The 14,721-nt window shown below is 33.2% G+C and overlaps 1 protein-coding gene across 1 annotated transcript; it reads right to left on the bottom strand.

The window, feature by feature from the left end:
* Nucleotides 1–6,278: 6,278 nt before the first annotated feature.
* Nucleotides 6,279–9,641, bottom strand: LOC121391809 (putative tRNA (cytidine(32)/guanosine(34)-2'-O)-methyltransferase). The gene is given in 8 exon segments (XM_041523302.1): nt 6,279–6,282; nt 8,829–8,881; nt 9,071–9,139; nt 9,141–9,203; nt 9,253–9,359; nt 9,406–9,454; nt 9,503–9,583; nt 9,585–9,641. Coding segments are annotated over 8 exon segments (483 nt in total).
* Between the last annotated feature and the right edge of the window lie 5,080 nt (nt 9,642–14,721).

A 14,721-nucleotide genomic window follows, 5' to 3' on the forward strand; every position in this document is an offset into this window, starting at 1 on the left:
CCTACTTTAAATTACAATATCAATTGTTTGGTGATGTAACAGTAATGTTCTATAAATAGTATCATTCTAAATTTTAGCATTTAATAAACGACTGACAATAGTTTTATAATACATATCTTTTGACTTCTAGACATAATGTATATACAGTGTTTAATAAACTACTAATAATTATAAAACAATTATTATGTACCAGAAATAGATCTGTTACTTTTTTCAATAGAGATTTCAAGTTGTCCTGTAATGGAATTGGAGTTTCTACCAACCATTACAACTTTCTCATTCAGCTATCACATTTGCAGCCACACCCCTTAAATGGCTACCACAGTGGCACCACATTGACATGTCATAAACCCTCCACTATCTCGTACAGACAGGCTGTTATAAGAGGCATGGCTCCAACACAGGGTCCGCGGATGTTTGAATTTTTTGTGTCCCCCCCAGGTTTTTTACCAGTCCCTCAGTATCTCCTGCTGGGGAATAGTCAAGCCAGGAGAGGTATCTATTATAATAGCAACATTCAGTATGAACCTCCTATAAGGACTTCCTACTATAAGGAATTGTAATCAACATCCTGATTATGATTTTACTAAGATAATATCCCTTTAATTAGAAACAATTAAATTTTGATGTCCCCCCCCGCCCCCCCTTATATTTCAATGCTTTGAGGGTTTCATAGTTTCCACAATCATTGTAATTATAAATAGTTCATTGTATTTAAATTATTACTTCCTATTTTAACAAATACTTCCTATTTTAAATAATACTTCCTATTGTAAACACTACTTCCTACATTATAGTTGGTGATAGTTGATGTATCATTCCATCCTTATATCAATCCTCAAAACAGTACAAGATAAAGGCGTTAAATTAGCTGTTAGTTTAGCTGAGAAACTAACTAAAGAAGAGAGAATATAACAAGGGAGGAAGAAACCATCAGGTAATAAAATGTAATAGCTAACATTATAGGTACATACAAAGACCCACATAACACTAGAACTATAGGTAGAGTAGTGTGAGTTATTGATTTATTAAATATTATGAATAGTACTATCTAATACTAGAAAATTAAACAAAACCTTGTGGATCAATGACTTAGTTTGTCTAATAGATGCCAAGATTAATTTACTATTTCTCTTTTCCGAAATCTCAAAGGGTCGTCAAGGGGCAGTCGATTGAGTAATAATGCAACTTTAGCCTCTAGAATTAAAGGAAGTATGGCTTCTTCCAGTGCTCCCAGAACTCATTCTCAAACTCAAGGACAGAATGATGAGATTGAGGATGAATCAAAGATTTCATCACTGCCCAATCCACCCTAATGACAGGGTAAGTACATAACTTACATTTATTGTTCAACAAAACAATTTCATTGAATTCAAATGTCGTGGGAGAGTCAGAGTTTTTTTAAACGGATTATTTTCCTAATCAGTTCACAAACCGATAAGTATAGGAACGTGTTTTTGCCACAAGAGAAGTGTAATAGACTTGTATTACGTATATTGATATCACGAGGACAAGGACTAAAAATGTAATTCTTTAACATCTTTTGCGTTGTCATATATCTCTAGGAAGGTACTAAAGGTTTAGAGGGATAAGTGGATCTGGATTGACCATAGTATATATCTCCGTCATTGTAGTCAATGGATCGGCTTCCATGGATTCCAATATATAGATCCATCTTCACTACATAATGATAATTGGCAGGTCAGGGGGTTACATCATCTCATTCATGTAGTCGTGAAAGCATTGGCCAAAGTTCACTCTCCTAAATTCTCCATCATTAGGTCCTGTCATTGTTGCTATATTATAACTAATGAATGTCAATAACACAATGTGTTCAAATAAACTTTTACTTTCTTCATACTCATCATTTTACTTTCATTTCTTGGAGTTCTTATTTTCTTTAGATTGTTATTTCTTCTCCAGTTCATTTATAACTCTCATTTCTTCTACAATATAATAATTCATATCAGTACATTACCAGAGTCTAATATTACCTGTTTATTGTTTGAACTAGTTCCACTTAGATATTTAGCTGTTAGTCTGTCAGCAGGGATTCTTCTTTGATCTTTTTAAGAGCCTCTATTAACTACTACCAGCTGACATCAGGTTTAACTTTCAGCCAGAGACTATCATTTTTGTCTTACACACTCCTATGGCATTTGTTGCAAAATATGCTCTTCAATTTGATCCAATTGAGCTATATCAAGTCTTAAGTGTATACCCAATGAATGCCAATCATTGACATTCTCTATTTAATGCACGAATATCTCTTATGCCCCGGTTCTGAGTCCACAAAAATGAAACATAAATTATTGTAGAAGTTCAGTTAAACATTAACATAAGGTAGAACTAGTCTCATTAGTAGCCAGATCATTCCTCCTATGGAAGAAAAGGGTCTGACTACAGAAGATAGAAATGACTAAATTTAGGAGAAAATTGTGATACTTAAATGGATGACAAAAATAAAATTAGAAGTCACTAATTATTAAGAAAGAAATAGGTCTTACTTTTCACTTTTTCAGACAGCCCAGTTTTATGAAAACTATCCCTACACATTCAATTCCTTATCGTATATGGTAATTGTTTATAATATACATGTACTGACATGTAAGTTGTTGTAATAGAAGTTTCATGTATAATGTATTTAAATAAATCAATAATAATAACTCTAACATAATGTATTGATTGTGCTATAAGCTCCCTCAAATAGATACCCAGACACACTAGTCTCATTTCTGAGACTATTTATAGTAGTGGATGTGGTAGTCTGGGAATGAGACTATGAACACCATAGACATCAGAAAGACAATGTTCCCTGGTTTTTGCTTTTTAATCTTTAGAATCTTCATTTCTATTAACTCATCCCAATATAATAAATTTATCTTGGAATACTACTACCTTTAAATCATTATGCTAATTATTGTTATCTTCCACTGTAGCTACTCAAGATCTCTTAGAATCAGACATCGGTCTTCAATAAATCAAGGTGATCATGGAGCACATAAGAATTAAATATGCATTAGCAATTAATTAGGTATGGCTTGTAATAACTCCAAACTCATATAATACTCAAACAATATTAGATATATGAATCAAAAGATATGACATCACCTGTGTTCATTTTAAATTTAATACCTATTAACTTTTTTTAGACTTAGGATTCAACGGTTACAAATCACCAGTGGATTCATTTTCATAGTAGGCTTATTTACATAATGTAAATGTTAAGTTATGGAGGGTGTTTTGACACAAGAGAGTGTAATTAGGAATAACCACTGTATTACGATAATTGATGTAAGAGGGGACAAAGACTATAAATGGACATTGATTTAACATCTTTCGGCTTGTTATATACCTCTATAGAGGTACTAGAGGTTTTTAGAGGGATAGTGGGATCTGATGACCACGTAATATCTCCTTCATTGTAGTCTAATGGACCACTTTCCGTGGAGTTACATTATCTAGATATCGTTACTGTCACAAGTCAAGGGATGGTTCGTCTTTTCATTCGCTAGGTTCCGTAAAGCATTATGCCAAATAGTTCACATCTTCTCATTCTTCATCATTAGGTCCTGTTCATGTTTGATCTATATACAATGATTCAATATACAACAATGTGTATACAAATAAATTACTTTCTTCTACATACTTTGACATTTTCCCTCAAGTTCTTCTATCTTTACTTTCACTTGTTGGAATTCTTTTTCTTTTAGATTGTAATTTTCTCTCCAGTTGTATTTATAACTCTCATTTCTTCTAAAATATATAATTCATATCAGAATTACCATAGTTAATATTACATCTGTATTGTTGAAATGGTTTCCATTAGATATTTAGCTGTTAGTCGGTCAGCAAGGATTCTTCTTTGATCTTTTTAAGAGCCTTTATTAACATATACCAGATGGCATCAGGTTTAACTTTCAGCCAGAGATCAAATCATTTAGTTTTACAACCTCCTATGCCTATGTTGTAAGATATTGCTCTTCAATTTGATCCAATTGAGCGATATCAAGTCTTAAGTGTCTACACCATTAGCCATCCTTGACATGCATCTATAGCTTCAAGAGAGACTCTTAGCTCTGGTTTCTAAATACAAAGAAGCAAACAAATCAATTTAATGAGAGTTGGTCTTAATGTATTACTGATAAATGACCTATGATAGAACAAATACAACAGAACTTAGATCTTTAATATATTCCTGAAAACAGGACTAATTTTAGTAGGTAATATTAATAACATGATTTATTTTGACAAGACATACGTACTTACTTTTCAGCCATCTTCTTACGGTCAGCAATCTATACAATTAATGACATTCCTTATTTGGTTTATCCTAATAATTTGGGGAATAGCACGAACAATTCCTTTATTTGGTCCATAATAATAATATCCAATGTAATTATAGGTACAGTTACAAATTGTATTTATCTATAGAATGTATTAATGATTATATTTGTTGTTTGATTACTTCGATCTGATTTGTGGTGTGAGGCATATAACAGGGTAACTGAATAAAATTGCGACATGTTTATTCCTTTTTATACAATACACTAATTGAAGGAAATGGAAAATTTCTACAAGTAGGATTATAAATAATCTTTAGACAAGGTTTTTTTCAAGTAGGAACAATCTATTTGAATTACACCACGTTTCCCCATCAGTGACCTTAATGGGGCAAACTATAAACTTTGGTAATGTAAAGGTTGGAAATATATAATAATATAAATAATGATATAATAGTTAATATAATATAATATTATAATAATAAAAATATGATAGATATAATAATATTATAATTTAATATATATAATAAAATAAAAATAATATAATAAATAATTAATTAATATGATATTAATATAATATATATATAATATAATAAATTAAAAAATATATAATAATTTAATTTTATGAAATATTAGGGAGAAAATACAAAACAAATCTTAAAAAAACATTCACAAATCCGAAGTTTGTTAATCAAAATGAAGACAATACTTTTTTGTTCATTTTACTCCTTACACTTGTCTTGACCTCAAGAAGGTTAAATGAGAGCACTACGAAATTTGTTTGGGGCCTTCACTCAATATACACATTTGCTCCAAGCATTTGAAAAAGTAAATAATTCTAAATAAAATTAATCTAATGTCTTTATTAGTAATGGGAATCTTAAAATTCTATGGAATTCCTAACGGACTACTCTTATGGAGAAGGGGTTGTCCGTAGTGGAGGGTCCAGGGATGGTCCCCATTGTTTTGGGTCATTTATGATGGGGAGATATGCAGAAATTACAACTGTAAAATCGAAATTGTATTTTTTAAAAAATGGGAGGCTTTGACCCACTAACGAAAGGGAATGAATGGAGGATGGAGGAGGGGAAGGGAAAGGAAGAAAAAAAGCCCAGGAGAATGGGGAAAATGAAATTAGGCCCGGAGGAAACATATAATAATATTGTTAGAAAAGGGAGGAAAAACTTATTTAAAATAATTTTGGGGCCTAACATGGCAACCATTGACGGAACAAAACCGGAAAAATTCACCGGTAATTTTTTAATAAGGGTTTAGTAAAAATAAATTATTTTAAATAGGTTCCAGGTTGAAAATTTCAATTTAGCCGGCCCAATTTTTGTTCACAGAATAAAAAAGTCAAACAGAAAATATAAATCATGCTTTAATTTATTCCTCCTTTCCTTAAGCATACAAATTATGCCAAGGACCTGGAACTAAATTTAGTATTAGGGGGGAACTGGGACGTACATAGAAGACCCCGATAAGGAAAAAATTTATTTTTAAAAGGGTTTGTAAAAAAACCTTAGGATAGTGAAAAAAGACTATTTACCCAAAAGAGAATAGTATGTATTGGGAGGGAAACCCCAGGATTAGGGAAACAAGCTGACTTTAGTCCCACGAAGGAGAGATTAAAAAACGTCCATTTTCCCCAAGAATTGTTCGATTAATAAATACGAAATTTTATTTAATTTAAAAAAAGAATTTTAACAAAAAAAATCCAATGTTTCATCTTCCCACAACCACCCTCCTCTCCATTGGGGGTATATTCAAACAAGTACAAATCAAGACCAAAATAAGGAACGAAAAGTTAGATCCTCCCAAACCCAAGCCAACACTTCAAAGGGGGCATTTAAAACCCATTGTAAAAAGGGTAAAGAAGAGCACAAGTTCCATACTAATTTTTTAAACTATTGAGAAAAGGGTGATAAATAATATTAATAAGTAATGATAAAAATCATTAGCCCGGGAAGCAGGAGGACTAGGTGTAATTACCCCTCACCTAAAATTTACAGTAAGCAAAAATTTAAAGAGCAAAATTTGCAATTATTTAACCTTTATTTAGGGAGGAGGATCAAAAATAACAAATTGGATTAAAATTTAACCAAACAAAAAACCCTGGAAAAAAAAATACAAATACAAAAATTTAATCAATTTTATACACCCATCCCAACAGCCCTTCTAAAGGGAAACAAACAAATAAGGGTAAATCTTTAACAAATTACAGAAACATTAAAACCAACATTACCAATTAAACACCAAATTTAAGGAATATTAAAATAATTAACAAATTTAAATACAAGAAAGAAAGAGAAGGCAAGCAAAAACCACAAACCAAAACGGGCATAAAAAGGGGGGGGAGATTTTTCTTTGGGATATTTAAGGGGCACAGCCCGAGGGGGGACGCCCATTGTAAGGGAAGGCGGAAAACTCTTACTGGATCCAACCAAAGGGACCTTTTTCTCTATCAGCCGACGTTTAGGGACAATTAAAGGGACGACAACCAGGGAACAAATCGTTAAAAAAGGGGCAAAAACAGCGCTTTGGGAAACCAACCAACACCAAAAGGAACCGCGAAGGACGTTATCCAAGCAACAAGGGATATTGTTTAAGCATGGAAAAAATTTCCCCCCAGAGCATGGGGTAAGAAACCTTAAAAACCTTCTGGCCCTTTCACCTTTTCGGGCTGCACGCCAAGAACCCCAGAAAAAAGGGGGGGACTCGGGTTGGTCAGTTTAGGACTGGTTTATAAATAAGGGGGCCACCCTTTAAAAAAAAAGGGGAAAAGGGGGGGGAACAAAACTTTTTAGAACTTTTTTGGAAGTGTGAACGATTTTTTAAGCTTTGGGCAACAAGACTTGAACTTTTGTTTTCAAGAAAATACGATTGGACCAAACCAATGTCCAATAGAGAATTTAATAAATTTGAGCCCAAAGGGAGTAGTTTTACCAGGCCAGTATGGTATTTCGGGCTTACCAGGGGAGAAGTTTAAAAACAAAAAGGGGAAAAAGTTTCTTTGGGGGGAAAGGAAAGAGGAAGGAGGTGTACACTTTGGGCATCCTGTTTTTATTTTCCGAGGTCACGCAAAGGGTTTGGGACCCTAACTGGCACTGGGTTTTTTTATTCAAACATTACAATTTTTTTAAAGGCTTTAATTGATCCACATTTTTCGGGCATTTTGGTGGGGAAAAAGTAAGAGGGCAACTATCCAGAAGTGAAAGGTAAAAAACCAAACCCAACATACGGGCGGAACGTATTTAGTTTTGCTTATATAGCAAAGAAAATTGTAAATACCCACTTAAGTTGTGCAAGGAAGGAGGAGGAGTATTAGTTCTTTAACCAAACTTTAAAATAAAAAAAAGTTTTTCCTGAATAGGGGCGTTTGCTAAATAGCCCACCTACTTTTATGATGGTCTTAATGTAATACAAAAATAAACGCAAAAAAACCTTGGAAAGAAAAAAGAAGGATCAAGAACCCAAAAAACCCATCAAAAAGTACGTAAGTTGGTAACACCCTTAAATACCCGGTACAACGGTAGCTATTGGAAATGAGAAATTGTCTTGCAAATTGGAACTTCAAATTTATTACCCAGCACTTTTTAGGTTGGAAACACTCAATTACTTCTAGGCATAGCTTTCAATAAAATCAAGCTTACTATAGTTATTTCCCACATTCGGGATGATGATGAAGTACATTAATGACAAGTTAAAAGCCATAACCTGCTCCTCTCATTTTCGGGAAAATGATGTAGACAGTGCGGAAGTACATTGCATTTTCAGTAAGATAATGTTATTTTTATTTGCATCTATAAGAATTATTCATTTCAGGAGGGAAAAGGAATTTTAAAGGTTGGGATTAGGGTTAAGATTCCTTTTATTGACTACACTATCACCCGGAAATGATTTCTTTGTGGAAACCTTGTCATTTATATACAAATAGGAAATTTGTTAAGTTTTTTCACAAAAAAAAAACTGTAGAAAACCCCTACGCTAGACATGGAAGCAAATCTTTTTGTCTGTCTCTAATCATCCACGGTATTAAATGGATAAGGGTTCAATGGGAAACTTCCCCCTCATGAACCACTTATTTAACTGACCCCCATTGATAGGAATGTCCTATCAGAATCGTAGTGACTCAAATCACCGCATCTATAAAAGGAGGACCGTTTTGTTTTGGTTCAGGCAAAGTAGATAGATCCACTGAATAAGAAAAAGGATAAAGAAAGGGCCGATAAATGGATTAAAAAACTACATAGAGATACAGCCTCATTCCCAATATCAAGGGACTTGGGAATGAGAATGGATATCTCACATGGTCTTCCATCTAATAGTGGGGTTAGCCATAGTAGGGACATATCCTGAGGTGGGTTTTGTACCCTTGCAAACTACAAAAGGACTCGATACTGGAGTTACGACTACTACGAGGTTTAGCACATGAGACGAAGAAGAAAAAAGAGAGAGAGCTGATGAAATAAAAGATTGACATCTTTTCCTCGAAAAATCTAAACTCAATAATCAAATAGAGAGTTTTTATTAGTAACTTGTTACCTTGGCAACAATGTTCCACCCATTGTTAGTACATGTGTTGTTATGTTCAATGCCTATATGTAAGACAAAAGTGCATTCGATCATGGTACAATGTACATGTAGATATGATGCATGTAATATGAGATATGGTACATGTATATGTAAATATGGTACATGTACATGTAAATATGACATGTACATGTAGATATGTACATGTAATTATAGTACATGTACATGTGTAGTACATGTGTATATTTCTTTACTGCAAGTAACAATTGTGCTTGTATATATTCATCTAAATCATGTAGACCAGTAACATCAGGAGCACCGTCAACAAACCACTAAGTCAGCTTTAGATCCTTCAAAATGGTGAATTATTTCCTTAGCTGTGGATTCCTAGAGAACAGTCCATTCATAGTCCGAGAGAAAGGGAGCAATGTGTTACCTTCGTAATATCTCCTTGGATCTGTATGATACCTGGTAATGGAGCCATCTGTTGTAAATCTACTGCTACAATCTTCACAGTCTCATCTGTAACAGAGCTATCATATATATATTATATAAGTGTTTACATCTATTTGCCTGATCCCTTACTTAAGTTTCTCACTCAGTACTTGACTCCAGCTACCAGGAGCTGCACATAAAGTCTACAACTCTTTTTACACCTAAGAGAGAGAAATTACATCAAGAAAAACTAGGGTCGTGTTTACCATGGAAGAGATTGAATCTCTTCGTCGATATGCAAACAATTTGAAAGCACTGCGAGCTCGATAGCCTCTCTCCTTTGGCTAATCGATAGTAAATATCTCTTTTATCTTTCGACGTTTTACCCATGAGTTATATTAAATTAATGGGCGGAGCTAGCATAATCTAATTATTATGGAGGAAATAATGCTTCATGATAAAAAATTAATTAAATAATACAAAAGAATTTATAGTAAAGTTAACAAAAACACAAAATACACGTTACTATGGTAATGATAAAGTGATAACATCACACTTCTATTGATTTATCTCCTGGGTTCTTTCTGTGATAGGCATTTTTAGTCGCTCAGTTTTGTATGCCACACATATATCTGAAAAAAAAGAAGTGAAACAAAACAATATCAATTTGTTTTTTACAAGATACTTACCTCCTTACAGTCTTCAGCTTTTTCCTTCTAAAATCTCTTTCTTTTACTCCAAGTGATTTCAAAAAGTCTGATTCTAACATTCCAGCTTGACTCTTGTGATCATGTAGACATCAGGATAAGAGATAAAGAGCTCCAAATTGACAGCAAAGCTAAAAAATATATTTTTAATATGATTATATTTCTATCTTTAGAAAACTCTTCATCAATATTTACACAGTGCCCATAGGATAGCTATCATTAGTAACCTCTAGACTAGTAAACATCAGTACTTTACCACAGTGACCTAGGATAGCTACCATTAGCAAACTCTGACTGTTGAACATCAGTACTTACCACATTGGGCTAGGCTACATAATAGTAAGTGTGAACATCGTACTTACTACAGTGACCTAGATAGCTACCAGTTAGTAAGCTCTAAGACTAGTGAAACATCAGTACTCTACCACACGTGACTAGAACTACTATTAGTAGCTCTCAAACTAGTGACATCAGTACTTATCACAGTGACCTAGGAAGCTACCATTAGTAAGCTCTAACAGATAGCTACTATTATTATTAGCAAAACTTACCAGCCATATCTACTGGAATGGGCCTGTCAGGTCTAAAACTGGTATGCCATTTTATTACCGCACCACCTTACATACTGGTCCTTCATAACGTAACATTCCAGCAAATGCAACTGGCCACATGTGAAACCACCTTAGTGTAACCATCGAGAGAGAAAGAATAGAAAATGTATTAAAATGGAATAAATTTATTGAAATCACCTCTTCAAATAATCTTCAAATCATAAGTGTTATCGTCATCTCCAAAAAAAACCACACCCTTTTTCAACCCTTTGAAACTAAAGATTGATAATTGTCACGTATCCACTTTAATCCTTTATTCCTTTGGTCCACACCTCGATACCACCCCCTCCTTTCTTACGAGATACAAAGGTAGTTGTCTTCTCATTCAAATGTACAGACTGTACTGTACAATACTCAAGAACATTAGTTCTAAGACTGGTCTTAGTAGGTAGAGTCTTCAACACAATCCAGTAAGTTTAGGTACTAACATTAATGTCTGACACAAGTGTATCATGTCAGCTTTTTGTGGTTACCGTTTGTATCGTAGGAGTGATCATAAATATTGTAGGTAGATCCACATTGGTTGTATTCATAGGGTGCTTTGATGGAGTTTGGCTGGTGAGTTGGAGTCAAGATTATCCTCTTGTTTATAAAGTAAGTATTTAGATCGTCATCTATAATAATAATAAAAAATATGTCATTATCTAATGAGATTAGAAATATATTAACTGAGGTATACAGAGTACAGACAATAAAAATTTATGATAAAAAAATTCAAATCATTAAAAACATAATTTTTACACAGACTAGTATTTGTATTATTAATTTTAGCAAGTTTAAATGATCCGTAAGATTTATATGTGTCAATGTCAATTACAAAATTAATTAATTATGTGTGGCTTAGAAATTAACATTTGAAAAATTGGGAATGCTTTAAAATAGAAAACATAATAAATACATTACTACAATCTAAAGTGTCAGTAAGAAACACTACGTATTTTATAGACAAATAGTATTAAATTATTGACTTTAACCTTAAAGTCCCGTATTCTAGATTAATTATTCATAGCTCCAAATTAATACAAAACATAGTCTATTATAAATTCTATTACCTGATGATAATACTGTCCTCTTGTTGGGATTTAGACACTTCATCACACACCGACAGGAAGTGATTTCTTGACTTTTGGGAGTTGTATGTTCGATATAAGGTGAGGACGTTGATATCCTTCGTAGAATTGTGAACGTGAAAAACAAGATGGTCATCGTCATGCCAAAAATTAAAGCAGTCAAAAAGAGAGGGACCTGTGATCGTATAAACACCATGACTATCACCTCTAAGCACGTGAATAAGTCTCGAAAGAGCTTCCAAGCGCCGTACCATAAACGGCCATGAACCGTGACATCCTAAGTAGTAAAATATCAGACAACCCCGCCCACATCGTAATTAGGTTTTATGATAATAGGAATAATAATATAAATAATAATATAATAATAATAATAACAAGTGACTATTGTTTTGCTATTTTGTCAAACTTCTATAGTTTTTATCTCCTGGATTTTTCCAGCAAAACATACATAAGGTTTCTGCAGTTTTTGTATGCCAAACATAGATCTGAAAATGGTCATTTAGAAACATATCATATCTTTTTATTAACAACACTACTTCCTTACCATCTTTAGCTTTTCCTTCTAAATGTACTTTTGTCACTCCCAATGATCTTAGAAAGTTTGACCTCAAGATTTCCTGCTTTACTTTTGGGATTGATGTATACATTAGATGATTAGAATAAAAGGTCCAATTGATAGCGAAAAGCTAAAGAATGATAGACGGATCATTTAAATTTAATCTACACAAATGATATTATATTTAGTATAATATACTAAATGTACTTATCACAGTAGTGATTAGTAACCACAATACTAGTGAATATAAATACTTACTACCATAGCTACCTCCTCCTATCTTTGTGATTAAAAAGCTCTATACTATAATAAATCTTTTGATTAAAGCTCCTAACTAATAATCTCTTAACTTACCAGCCATCTCTACTGGAAATGGCCTGCTTGTCTAAACTGGTATGCCATTTTATTACAGTACCATTTCTACAAACGGTTCCTTCATAATATAACATTCCAGCAAATGCAACGGCCCTATCGAAACTACTTAGTGTAACGCATCTGAGAGAGAGAATAAGAGAATGTATTAAAATGGAATAGTTTATTGAAATCACCTCTTCAATAATCTAAATCATAGTGTTATCGTCATCTCCAAATAAACCACCCACCCTTTTTTCAACCCTTTTGAAACTAAAGATTGATAATTGTCACGTATCCACTTTAATCCTTTATTCCTTTGGTCCCACACCTCCGATGACCACCCCCTCCTTTCTTACGAGATACAAAGGTAGTTGTCTTTTCATTCAAATGTACAGACTGCACTGTACAATACTCAAGAACATTAGTTATAAGACTGGTCTTAGTATAGAATCTTCAACACAATCCAAGTAAGTTTAGGTACTACATTAATGTCTGACACAATTGTATCATGTCAGCTTTTTGTGTTAACCGTTTGTATGTAGGAGTGATCATAAATATTGTAGGAAAAACATATCATTGGAGTTTGTGGGTGCCTGGAGGGGACGGGGTTGGTAGGTGGAGTTAAGTTGAGTGTCTTCATACATACATTTTGATCACATGATTTGATGTGGATAATGACTGAAGTCAGAAAGAGTGCCATCATTGTATTTCCTCACAAATGATGCAATAAGTGAGAACCTTTGGTAATATACTCACTTTGATCCTGCATTAGCTGCAATGACAAAAGACGCAAAGTCGCAAACATTATCTTTGTATAATGTATTTATGCATAGAGTTCACACTTCACAGTATGAAATTTAAATTCTACAATTTCATAGGCTAACTACCTGTTCATAACTACATTGAAATACTGGTTCTTAGTTTAAAACTACTTACCACGAATTAAAGATACTTTTTAAGGTCACATCATTATTACTGACAAATCAGCTGGTGAGGAGTTAAAATTACTTTAGCCACGCCCTTCTTAACGAGAGTGTTAAACAGTGCATAGGACCAGAGACTAATACAGAGTTTCAAGTTCTTGTCTATCACGTGATCAGTGTCATGGTAGAAGGTGACATTATCGTATTTTCATCTGTTTATGGAATTTTATTGGTAATTTTCTTGTACAGAACATGATACAGCTAATCACACTTGTTATTATTATAGATATTTATTATTCTCCATATTGTAATTCGATGGCAGTTACGACGATGAAATTAAGACATTATAGTCAATATGTCCCCGGTGACAAATCATTAAGAATAAAGTAAGAGATAAGAAGGTACTATTACGTTAATGTTAAATTAGAAGTGGGTGTGGCCTACTTATCTTCATACATCCATTTGTCACCTATTTATCCATTATCTGTCCCATTTATCCATTCATTGTCATGCATCATTTTACTTCTTTATTTTATATTTTTCTAGCGGATGAGAGAAATCATTACCTCAGACTTACAAAGAGTTTTCTCAGCTTACCTCTGACTTTCTACTGTGTGACCACACCCTTAGTCCCTCCTCTTTTGGAGGTGAGAAAGGTATGTTTTTGTTCTTTTTTTCTTTGATAATTTTATGTTTTATATGCTATAAATATTAGCTCCCACTATGTACTCTACTGAATATAGGCTCCTAGTAATTACTTTACTGAATATAAAGCCACCTGTTTTTACATAAGCACACCATGATTACAATGGCAATACCATCCTGCCCACCTAAATAACCTATGCAACAGGAAACCTGGCTTTATCTTCCTTTGTGTTATAGTCAGCTTTGATAATGACCTCATGAGGACTCTAATGGTATTCCCAGACCAGTTGTCCCAAGAAGAGATAACTCTTTTAATATGCCACTGGTTATTGATGTTATATACAAGTCATCATAACAAATGATAGTATGATAGTGTAAAGGATTTTGAGTTAGTTGTGTTCTCATAGAGGCTGTGTTTAGTTTTGATAGTGGTTCTATTTTTATCTATTCTCATGATAATACTTTGTAAAATACAGTGTTTTGTGGTTGACTTATAGAATATTATATAAACTGGTGAGATGTTTGATTATTAGAAAATCAACATCACAAGTGAAATGTTGTTTTAAATATATTTAATACTTATTTGTTAACTTTTATTAATATT

The sequence above is a fragment of the Gigantopelta aegis genome, unplaced genomic scaffold, assembly GCF_016097555.1.
Source record: "Gigantopelta aegis isolate Gae_Host unplaced genomic scaffold, Gae_host_genome ctg2979_pilon_pilon, whole genome shotgun sequence".
Taxonomy (NCBI): domain Eukaryota; kingdom Metazoa; phylum Mollusca; class Gastropoda; order Neomphalida; family Peltospiridae; genus Gigantopelta; species Gigantopelta aegis.